This window comes from Oncorhynchus nerka, linkage group LG14 (assembly GCF_034236695.1).
Source record: "Oncorhynchus nerka isolate Pitt River linkage group LG14, Oner_Uvic_2.0, whole genome shotgun sequence".
Classification (NCBI taxonomy): Eukaryota; Metazoa; Chordata; class Actinopteri; order Salmoniformes; family Salmonidae; genus Oncorhynchus; species Oncorhynchus nerka.
Window position 1 is genome coordinate 62,522,514 of NC_088409.1, and position 12,292 is coordinate 62,534,805.

Below are 12,292 nucleotides of genomic sequence, written 5' to 3' on the forward strand. Positions count from 1 at the left end.
CAGGAGGGACTGGTTAACTTCACAAAATAGATGGCATCATGAAGTAGGAAAAGTACATGGATATATTGAAGCAACATCTCAAGACATCAGTCAGGAAGTTAAAGCTTGGTCGCAAATGGGTCTTCCAAATGGACAATGACCCCAAGCATACTTACAAAGTTGTGGCAAAATGGCTTAAGGACAACAAAGTCAAGGTATTGGAGTGGCCATCAGTAATACCTGACCTCAATCCCATAGAAAATGTGTGGGCAGAACTGAAAAAGCGTGTGTGAGCAAGGAAGCCTGCAAACCTGACTCAGTTACACCAGCGCTGTCAGGAGGAATGGGCCAAAATTCACCCAACTTATTGTGGGAAGCTTGTGGAAGGCTACCTGAAACATTTGACCCAAGTTAAACAATTTAAACGCAATGCTACCAAATACTAATTGATTGTATATAAACGTCTGACCCACTGGGAATGTGATGAAAGAAATAAAAGCTGAAATAAATCATTCTCTCTTATTATTATTCTGACATTTCACATTCTTAAAATAAAGTGGTGATCCTAACTAACCTAAGACAGGGAATTTTTATTAGGATTAAATGTCAGGAATTGTGAAAAACTGAGTTTAAATGGCTTTGTTGTGATATGTTCAAGACTAATACATACATACAATTACTCCCTATACACACACACACACACACACACTTGTTCAGATAACTTGTAAATTGCTAAATTAGTACCTTACCTTCTCACGCATCAAATTTACCAAGCGGTCATTCCAGACTAAAATTGATTAGCTTGTTCTACTGTAATCAATGCGCAGATGAATCACTCACGTCAATATTGTATGGAAATCAATGGTACTGGGACAATTCACTGCCACTACATGTGCCATTTGTGCTCTGGGTATACTAGATATACCTGTCGATGGATGAGAACCTGTTTTTATCAACTCACTTCCTTGTGGGACAATGTTTACAGTAGCTGGCCAATACACAGAAGGAAATACAACACTTTTTGGACTGGAAAATGTCACTGAATCATCTCTCCATGGGTAGGTCTAAAAAGACTCTTTGAGTGATCGCTTGAATGTCAAATCCACGTATTTGTTTGTGGCCGGCGGATTTTATAAAGAGAGCGCCCCCATTTTCCCTCGCCATTTGAGTTTGAATTTCACAACTGCGGTTTAAATAATGTGATGGACAGGTGGACGAGTTAATCAATGGTACCAAACCAAATATATACTGAACAAAAACATAAAACGCAACATGCAACAATTTCAAAGATTTTACTGAGTTACAGTTCGTATGAGGAAATCAGTCCATTGGAATAAATGAATTAGGCCCTAATCTATGGATTTCACATGACTGGGCAGGAGTGCAGCCATGGGTGGGCCTGGGAGGGCATAGCCCCACCCACTTGGGAGCCAGGCCCAGCCAATCAAAATGAGTTTTTCCCTACAAAAGGACTTTATTATAGACAGAAATACTCTTCCGTTTCATCAACTGTCCAGGTGGCTGGTCTCAGATGATCCCGCAGGTGAAGAAGCCTGATGTGGAGGTCCTGGGCTGCCGTGGTTACACGTGGACTGCGGTTGTCAGGCCGGTTGGATGTACTGCCAAATTTTCTAAAATTACATTGGATGCGGCTTATGGTAGAGAAATTAACATTCAATTATCTGGCAACATCTCTGGTGGACATTCCGGCAGTCAGCATGCCAATTGCACGCTGCCTCAAAACTTGAGACATCTGAGGCATTGTTTTGTGATAAAACTGCACATTTTAGAGTAGCCGTGTATGGTCCCCAGCACAAGGTGCACTTGTGTAATGATCATGCTGTTTAATCAGCTTCTTGATATGCCACACCTGTCAGGTGGATGGATTATCTTGGTAAAGGAGAAATGCTCACTAACAAGGATGTTACATTTGTGCACAAAATGTGAGAGAAATAAGCTTTTTGTGCGAATGGAAAAGATATGGGATCTTATTATTTCAGCTCATGAAACATGGAACCAACACTTTACATGTTGTGTTTATATATTTGTTCAGTATAGTTATCTGTTTAAAGAAATGTATTTAGTTTTATCTTGATGACCATAAACTGTTATATTAACATCAACAATCTGAGGTCAAAATCACTCAATTGTAAATGCGAGTTTGTGTAAGGCAGTAACACAAACTGTCCACATTAGCGCATTATAAAATCATTTAATATGGCATAATAATTCAACTTGTCTATTTTGGATGATAGTATATGTTGCCCACTCACAAAATATTGCAACAACTACATACAATTGAACTGGGCGCTCTAGACTGGAGCTTCTATAGTGTCTGTGAAGCTGCCTGAACGTTCGAGGTCCCTACAATGACACAGTGACACAGGCCCTCCACTGTCACTGTCACTAGACTCTCATTAAAAAGACCACTTGCTCTCTCTTACTGCAGGACTTTCATCACATGTGAATATGCTGGAACAGAACCAACCACCAGACTCCATAGATCTCATTCCACATATAGTATTCTACCCCACAGACAGACAGAGAGAGCGAGAAAAAGAGAAAGAGAACAGGGACAGCCAGGACGCCATTTTAGGTTTGATACATAATTCATTTAGTCCTTATAGCTGATCACAAGGATTCCTTCTCACAGTGGCGGAGCAAGGTGAGCGAAGCCATTTTGTGAGCGAGGTGAAACTGGGAAAGAATTTAAAATATATAAAAAAATAAAAACAGGAACAAAAGGACGCTGACCTTCAAAGGGCTCAATTACATGTTACACCTCTCCATCCCTCCATCCCCCCCTCCCTCCCTCCATCCCCCCCTCCTGCTCTCACTCCTCCGACCGTCTGTCCGTCCAGATAAACTAGACTCGGAATCTCAATTCTGTTTTGGGGAGAGGACTTAACGAGAACTGGCTTGACTCTTTCTGCTCACAAAACCAATTTTCAGGTGCACACCAGAGGGCCGACCTCTAAAGTAAACAACCCCCTCTCCCCTCCTCAATCCCCCGTCACATCAATGCCCAAAACCAGCCCCCCACCACCCACCCCCTGCCTCTGTCACTTCATGAAGAAGAAAAAAATCGAGAGGCAGCCATGAATTTCTATGCTGCAGTTCAATTGAACAATCGGCTTCAAATCCTGCAATGGAAATAAATATAGAAAAAGCGATGGATAAATCACAAGACAAAAGCAGAGAGAAAGAAATGGAGAGAGAGAGTCAGAGAGAAGAGGGAGAGGAAAGAAAGCATGGTGAACCGTGAAAGAGAGAGAGAGAGAGAGAGAGAGAGAGAGAGAGAGAGAGAGCGAGAGAGAAAAGAAGGCATGGTGAACTGTAGAGAGAGAGAGAGAGAGAGAGAGAGGGAGAGGAAAGAAGGCATGGTGAACCATAAGAGAGAGAGAGAGAGTCAGAGAGAAGAGGAAAGAAGGCATGGTGAACCGTGAGAGAGAGAGAGAGAGAGAGAGAGAGAGAGAGAGAGAGAGAGAGAGAGAGAGAGGAAAGAAGGCATGGTGAACTGTGGAGAGAGAGAGAGAGAGAGAGAGAGAGAGAGAGAGAGAGAGAGAGAGAGAGAAGAGGGAGAGGAAAGAGAGCATGGTGAACTGTGAGAGAGAGAGAGAGAGAGAGAAGAGGGAGAGGAAAGAAAGCATGGTGAACCGTGAGAGAGAGTCAGAGAGAGAGAGAGAGAGAGAGAGAGAGAGAGAGAGAGAGAGAGAGGAAAGAAGGCATGGTGAACTGTGGAGAGAGAGAGAGAGAGAGAGAGAGAGAGAGAGAGAGAGAAGAGGGAGAGGAAAGAAGGCATGGTGAACCATAAGAGAGAGAGAGAGAGAGAGAGAGAGTCAGAGAGAAGAGGGAGAGGAAAGAAGGCATGGTGAACCGTGAGAGAGAGAGAGAGAGAGAGAGAGAGAGAGAGAGAGAGAGAGAGAGCGAGAGAGAAAAGAAGGCATGGTGAACTGTAGAGAGAGAGAGAGAGAGAGAGAAGAGGGAGAGGAAAGAAGGCATGGTGAACCATAAGAGAGAGAGAGAGAGAGAGAGTCAGAGAGAAGAGGAAAGAAGGCATGGTGAACCGTGAGAGAGAGAGAGAGAGAAAGAGAGAGAGAGAGAGAGAGAGAGAGAGAAAGAAGGCATGGTGAACTGTGGAGAGAGAGAGAGAGAGAGAGAGAGAGAGAGAGAGAAGAGGGAGAGGAAAGAGAGCATGGTGAACTGTGAGAGAGAGAGAGAGAGAGAGAGAGAGAGAGAGAAGAGGGAGAGGGAGAGGAAAGAAAGCATGGTGAACCGTGAGAGAGAGAGAGTCAGAGAGAGAGAGAGAGGAAAGAAAGCATGGTGAACCGTGAGAGAGAGAGAGAGAGAGAGAGAGAGAGAGAGAGAGAGAGAGAGAGAGAGAGAGAGAATCTCATCTCCTTGTGGAATAATCTGTCATTCATCAAACTGATGGGAAACGGAGAGAGGGAGAGAGTCAGAGAGAGAGAGAGAAAGAGAGAGTCAGAGAAGAGGGAGAGGAAAGAAGGCATGGTGAACCGTGAGAGAGAGAGAGAGAGAGAGAGAGAGAGAGAGAGAGAGAGAGAGAGAAGAGGGAGAGGAAAGAAGGCATGGTGAACCGTGAGAGAGAGGAGAGGGAAAGAGAGAATCTCATCTCCTTGTGGAATAATCTGTCATTCATCAAACTGATGGGAAACGGAGAGAGGGAGAGAGAGTCAGAGAGAAGAGGGGGAGAGAGAGTCAGAGAGAAGAGGGAGTGGATGATGGGGGGGAGGGGGGGTAAAATAACTACATTTTATGGATTTCAGCAAATCTTCTACTCCATTTGGGTTTCTGCATTTTGAAAGTTCTGCATTTCAAAATATGTCTTGAAAACTTGATTGCGGACATGCAAAACATTCTGGGACTATATCAACAATGGACTAATGCAACAAATACTAAAAGATAGTTTTTTGGGTGGAGTGTTCCTTTAACTTTGCCTGAACCAGGCTTACAGACTCTAGTCTAGCCACATTTTAGGGAGAATATTACATGAATAATGTATGGACCAGTTTCATTATAACCATTCATAGTAATATCATTATATATGGTGTAATATAAAGGGGGGTGCATCTGCAACTTGACACTTAGCATATTGGGAAAACCATAACATAGAAACACCCACACAAACAATAGGCTTCTATTTTCATTTCACAAGAGGATTGAGTTTTGTGCATGTATTGGTGAGTGTGTGTGTGAGTGAGTGCGTGCGTGCGTGTGTGTAGCAGGAGGAGAAGAGAGGAGGATAATAAACCTCTCAAATGCAACCAATGTCTTCTCTTTCACCCTGCAGAGTCCTGAAACTGCAGCACACACACGACACAACACAGAACACACAAGCATCAGCACCAGGACCCAGTGACGGACAATCCACTAAGACAGGCCAATCTAAACCAGCACTCAGCCAATTAACTCCAGGAGGTAAATGGGTATTTTTCTACAAGGACATTGATGTGGGGACGACTACAGCTGTGTTTCTGCCCGCGTCCCAAATGACACCCTATTCCCTACAAAGTGCCATTTGGGATGCATCCTTGCTCAGTGTAAATGACCAACCTCGGACATGGAACGGGCCGGGGGAGAGAGGGGAACAAAAAGACCCCCCACCCCCTCCCGACACACTTCCTCTCAATGTCCCTGCTCAGCCAATTAACACCGTCCAATTCAGGGCCGGGCTAGACAAACAGCATCACAGACATGCAGACAGACAGAAATGCTACTACATTGAACATTCTGTAGGATACTGCGTCCAGCGTGGGTTACTCTGACGTGACATGAGAGCGGAGGGTACATAACATAGTGTAGCAGCCAGCCTCAGGGTAGAGCGTAGAGCCCGCTGTAACACATGACATAGTGTAGCAGCCAGCCTCAGGGTAGAGCCCGCTGTAACACATGACATAGTGCAGCAGCCAGTCTCAGGGTAGAGCGTAGAGCCCGCTGTAACACATGACATAGTGTAGCAGCCAGCCTCAGGGTAGAGCCCGCTGTAACACATGACATAGTGCAGCAGCCAGTCTCAGGGTAGAGCGTAGAGCCCGCTGTAACACATGACATAGTGTAGCAGCCAGCCTCAGGGTAGAGCCCGCTGTAACACATGACATAGTGCAGCAGCCAGTCTCAGGGTAGAGCGCAGAGCCCGCTGTAACACATGACATAGTGTAGTAGCCAGCCTCAGGGTAGAGCCCGCTGTAACACATGACATAGTGCAGCAGCCAGCCTCAGGGTAGAGCGCAGAGCCCGCTGTAACACATGACATAGTGTAGCAGCCAGCCTCAGGGTAGGGTGTAGAGCCCGCTGTAACACATGACATAGTGCAGTAGCCAGCCTCAGGGTAGAGCGTAGAGCCCGCTGTAACACATGACATAGTGCAGTAGCCAGCCTCAGGGTAGAGCCCGCTGTAACACATGACATAGTGTAGCAGCCAATCTCAGGGTAGAGCGTAGAGCCCGCTGTAACACATGACATAGTGCAGCAGCCAGCCTCAGGGTAGAGCGTAGAGCCCGCTGTAACACATGACATAGTGCAGTAGCCAGCCTCAGGGTAGAGCCCGCTGTAACACATGACATAGTGCAGTAGCCAGCCTCAGGGTAGAGCCCGCTGTAACACATGACATAGTGCAGCAGCCAGCCTCAGGGTAGAGCGCAGAGCCCGCTGTAACACATGACATAGTGCAGCAGCCAGCCTCAGGGTAGAGCGTAGAGCCTGCTGAAACACATGACATAGTGCAGCAGCCAGCCTCAGGGTAGAGCGTAGAACCTGCTGTAACACATGACATAGTGCAGCAGCCAGCCTCAGGGTAGAGCGTAGAGCCTGCTGTAACACATGACATAGTGCAGCAGCCAGCCTCAGGGTAGAGCCCGCTGTAACACATGACATAGTGCAGCAGCCAGCCTCAGGGTAGAGCGCAGAGCCCACTGTAACACATGACATAGTGCAGCAGCCAGCCTCAGGGTAGAGCGTAGAGCCCGCTGTAACACATGACATAGTGCAGCAGCCAGCCTCAGGGTAGAGCGTAGAGCCTGCTGTAACACATGACATAGTGCAGCAGCCAGCCTCAGGGTAGAGCGTAGAGCCCGCTGTAACACATGACATAGTGCAGCAGCCAGCCTCAGGGTAGAGCGCAGAGCCCGCTGTAACACATGACATAGTGCAGCAGCCAGCCTCAGGGTAGAGCGTAGAGCCCGCTGTAACACATGACATAGTGCAGCAGCCAGCCTCAGGGTAGAGCGTAGAGCCCGCTGTAACACATGACATAGAGCAGCAGCCAGCCTCAGGGTAGAGCCCGCTGTAACACATGACATAGTGCAGCAGCCAGCCTCAGGGTAGAGCGCAGAGCCCACTGTAACACATGACATAGTGCAGCAGCCAGCCTCAGGGTAGAGCGTAGAGCCCGCTGTAACACATGACATAGTGCAGCAGCCAGCCTCAGGGTAGAGCGTAGAGCCTGCTGTAACACATGACATAGTGCAGCAGCCAGCCTCAGGGTAGAGCGTAGAGCCCGCTGTAACACATGACATAGTGCAGCAGCCAGCCTCAGGGTAGAGCGCAGAGCACGCTGTAACACATGACATAGTGCAGCAGCCAGCCTCAGGGTAGAGCGTAGAGCCCGCTGTAACACATGACATAGTGCAGCAGCCAGCCTCAGGGTAGAGCGTAGAGCCCGCTGTAACACATGACATAGAGCAGCAGCCAGCCTCAGGGTAGAGCCCGCTGTAACACATGACATAGTGCAGCAGCCAGGCTCAGGGTAGAGCGCAGAGCCCACTGTAACACATGACATAGTGCAGCAGCCAGCCTCAGGGTAGAGCGTAGAGCCCGCTTTAACACATGACATAGTGCAGCAGCCAGCCTCAGGGTAGAGCGTAGAGCCTGCTGTAACACATGACATAGTGCAGCAGCCAGCCTCAGGGTAGAGGTAAGAGCCCGCTGTAACACATGACATAGTGCAGCAGCCAGCCTCAGGGTAGAGCGTAGAGCCCGCTGTAACACATGACATAGTGCAGTAGCCAGCCTCAGGGTAGAGCGTAGAGCCCGCTGTAACACATGACATAGTGCAGTAGCCAGCCTCAGGGTAGAGTGTAGAACCCGCTGTAACACATGACATAGTGCAGCAGCCAGCCTCAGGGTAGAGCGTAGAGCCTGCTGTAACACATGACATAGTGCAGCAGCCAGCCTCAGGGTAGAGGTAAGAGCCCGCTGTAACACATGACATAGTGCAGCAGCCAGCCTCAGGGTAGAGCGTAGAGCCCGCTGTAACACATGACATAGTGCAGTAGCCAGCCTCAGGGTAGAGCGTAGAGCCCGCTGTAACACATGACATAGTGCAGTAGCCAGCCTCAGGGTAGAGTGTAGAACCCGCTGTAACACATGACATAGTGCAGTAGCCAGCCTCAGGGTAGAGCCCGCTGTAACACATGACATAGTGCAGTAGCCAGCCTCAGGGTAGAGCGTAGAGCCCGCTGTAACACATGACATAGTGCAGTAGCCAGCCTCAGGGTAGAGCCCGCTGTAACACATGACATAGTGCAGTAGTCAGCCTCAGGGTAGAGCGTAGAGCCCACTGTAACACATGACATAGTGCAGTAGCCAGCCTCAGGGTAGAGCGTAGAGCCTGCTGTAACACATGACATAGTGCAGCAGCCAGCCTCAGGGTAGAGGTAAGAGCCCGCTGTAACACATGACATAGTGCAGCAGCCAGCCTCAGGGTAGAGCGTAGAGCCCGCTGTAACACATGACATAGTGCAGTAGCCAGCCTCAGGGTAGAGCGTAGAGCCCGCTGTAACACATGACATAGTGCAGTAGCCAGCCTCAGGGTAGAGCGTAGAGCCTGCTGTAACACATGACATAGTGCAGCAGCCAGCCTCAGGGTAGAGCGTAGAGCCCGCTGTAACACATGACATAGTGCAGTAGCCAGCCTCAGGGTAGAGCGTAGAGCCCGCTGTAACACATGACATAGTGCAGTAGCCAGCCTCAGGGTAGAGTGTAGAACCCGCTGTAACACATGACATAGTGCAGTAGCCAGCCTCAGGGTAGAGCCCGCTGTAACACATGACATAGTGCAGTAGCCAGCCTCAGGGTAGAGCGTAGAGCCCGCTGTAACACATGACATAGTGCAGTAGCCAGCCTCAGGGTAGAGCCCGCTGTAACACATGACATAGTGCAGTAGTCAGCCTCAGGGTAGAGCGTAGAGCCCACTGTAACACATGACATAGTGCAGTAGCCAGCCTCAGGGTAGAGCGTAGAGCCCGCTGTAACACATGACATAGTGCAGCAGCCAGCCTCAGGGTAGAGTGTAGAACCCGCTGTAACACATGACATAGTGCAGTAGCCAGCCTCAGGGTAGAGCGTAGAGCCCGCTGTAACACATGGACTCACGCTTGTGGTTGTTCTTGCGCTGGAAGGGCAGGGTGTGTCGCTCAGAGTCCTCCTCTCCCTCCTCGTCCGCTAGGTGTGTGTGAGTGTAGTGGTAGCTCAGGCCCGGGCGGTTTTTATAGCGCTTCCCACAGACTGGAACACACACACACACACACAATCAAGAGACATAACTAAATGTAGCCCAATACAATCAGCATAACATACTTATACCATATCTATCAATCGTGCGCCACTGAAAATAGATACACTAACAATGAATGAATGCTGATCCATCGCGAGCTAATGCCATGTCACCGTTTCAGTTGGAATATTGCTCGATAGATTTCTCTATAGTGTTCCCGTTAAACGCTTGTTGTTCTAGCAGCCTTAACAGCGCTCTCATTCCCACTAGAGGAGTTGTCCCCTTAACATTGGCAGTGAGAGAATTGCTTGCTTCGTGCAGAGTGGAGACAGCAGCCATATGCTTGCCAGCGTAGTTTAGCCTGCAGTAAGAATGTTGTCTATGGCTCTTAGACATGGCGTGTGTGTGTGTGTCTGTGCATGCGTGCGCGCATGTGTGTGTGCGTTCACGTGCGCTCGTGTGATACTCACTGTCACAGACGTACGGCTTGTCCCTGTCCTCAATGGTGCTGGGTTCTTGTCTCTTCCTCATACCCCCTACACCACAGGCCTGCAACGAGAACACAGACGGGTGAACGGAGTTCACACACACACACACACACACACACACACACACACACACACACACACACACACACACCATAATCATCTGCTACTTTAACAGGTGCCCCCTTCCCTTCACTCTAATCACTCTTTCCTCAGACAGGCGGGGTTGATGACACCTACCAGGGAACTTCAAGCTCCAATTAACAACATGGCTGTTTGGATGACAGATACAGTCTTACAGCCTGCAGCGAGGCTTCACACAGGACGGAGAGAGAGAGACGCCTTTCTCGTCTAATAAGAGTTCTTTAGAATGCATCCACGTACGTGATCTGATAACTCACTGCATGTCGAAATACTGTGCATACAATGTCCTGTATCTAATGCCCACACGACCATTCATACACTACTAATACACTTGCAATAATGACTTGTTTCCAACCTCCCTCCCAAAATGTACAAATTGAGTATAGTGAACTGAGATATGAATATGTATCTGTTTTATCTTTAAAGCTGAGGGGGGCTTCTTGGTACTCAGTGCACGGCTGCTACTGTACGTCTGACTGCCTGAGAGAAGAGGAGTGGGCAGGAGAGAGGAGCCGGAAGGAGAAGAGAAGAGAAGAGCAGAGAAGAGGAGCGGGTAGGAGAGAGGAGCCGGAAGGAGAAGAGAAGAGAAGAGCAGAGAAGAGAAGCGGGCAGGAGAGAGGAGCCGGAAGGAGAAGAGAAGAGAAGAGGAGTGAAGAGGAGAGAAGAGAAGCGGGTAGGAGAGAGGAGCCGGAAGGAGAAGAGAAGAGAAGAGAAGAGAAGAGGAGCGGGTAGGAGAGAGGAGCCGGAAGGAGAAGAGAAAAGAAGAGCAGAGAAGAGAAGCGGGCAGGAGAGAGGAGCCGGAAGGAGAAGAGAAGAGAAGAGGAGTGAAGAGGAGAGAAGAGAAGCGGGTAGGAGAGAGGAGCCGGAAGGAGAAGAGAAGAGAAGAGAAGAGAAGAGGAGAGAAGAGCAGAGAAGAGAAGCGGGTAGGAGAGAGGAGCCGGAAGGAGAAGAGAAGAGGAGTGAAGAGGAGAGAAGAGAAGCGGGTAGGAGAGAGGAGCCGGAAGGAGAAGAGAAGAGAAGAGAAGAGAAGAGGAGTGGGTAGGAGAGAGGAGCCGGAAGGAGAAGAGAAGAGAAGAGAAGAGGAGCGGGTAGGAGAGAGGAGCCGGAAGGAGAAGAGAAGAGAAGAGCAGAGAAGAGAAGAGCAGAGAAGAGAAGAGAAGAGAAGAGCAGAGAAGAGAAGCGGGCAGGAGAGAGGAGCCGGAAGGAGAAGAGAAGAGAAGAGAAGAGAAGAGAAGAGAAGAGAAAAGAAGAGAAGAGCAGAGAAGAGAAGCGGGTAGGAGAGAGGAGCCGGAAGGAGAAGAGAAGAGGAGTGAAGAGGAGAGAAGAGAAGCGGGTAGGAGAGAGGAGCCGGAAGGAGAAGAGAAGAGAAGAGAAGAGAAGAGGAGCGGGTAGGAGAGAGGAGCCGGAAGGAGAAGAGAAGAGCAGAGAAGAGAAGCGGGCAGGAGAGAGGAGCCGGAAGGAGAAGAGAAGAGAAGAGCAGAGAAGAGAAGCGGGTAGGAGAGAGGAGCCGGAAGGAGAAGAGAAGAGCAGAGAAGAGAAGCGGGTAGGAGAGAGGAGCCGGAAGGAGAAGAGAAGAGAAGAAGAGTGAAGAGGAGAGAAGAGGAGGGAAGAGGAGAGAAGAGAAGCGGGTAGGAGAGAGGAGCCGGAAGGAGAAGAGAAGAGAAGAGGAGTGAAGAGGAGAGAAGAGGAGAGAAGAGAGCCAGCCAGAGCAGAGGAGCTAGAATGGATTAAGGAGCTGCCGATGCTTCCCCTCACCCTCTCAGTACAGCAGGAGGAGAGGGAGAGGGCTTCCACGAGTATTTGATAGCACCACTTGAGAGGCTGGAGTTTTCATAACTCGCAGTGGGTCCTACGTACTAGACAAGAGAGTCAGCTAGCTCTCTGAAATGTGAAGGGAACTGGATGGAGGGAGGAAGCCTGTAACTGTCTCATTCAGGGCGATGGATCAGTTGACCGGCTGTTTTACCTCCATTAATGTTTTTTCTATAAGTTACTTCTCTTGATAAATACTAAAGTGTTAACGGGAAGTTGAAAGAGAGGATGAGTAAAATTAAATGAACAGTTCAAATTCAAGTAACATTTCAAATACAGTAACATTTCAAATAGACAGGAGGAGTGAAATTACAATATGAGCAAAATGTGAGAAGGTAGTTTAGTTGAAGCAGTTTTG

The 12,292-nt window shown here is 48.8% G+C and overlaps 1 protein-coding gene across 1 annotated transcript in view; it reads right to left on the reverse strand.

Moving 5' to 3' along the window:
* LOC115141632 (double PHD fingers 1) overlaps nt 1–12,292 on the reverse strand; it is a 53,677-nt gene that overhangs the window by 17,509 nt on the left and 23,876 nt on the right. Inside the window, 2 exon segments of the mRNA XM_029680681.2 lie at nt 9,373–9,504; nt 9,964–10,042. Of these exon segments, the coding sequence (XP_029536541.2) occupies nt 9,373–9,504; nt 9,964–10,042 (211 nt within the window).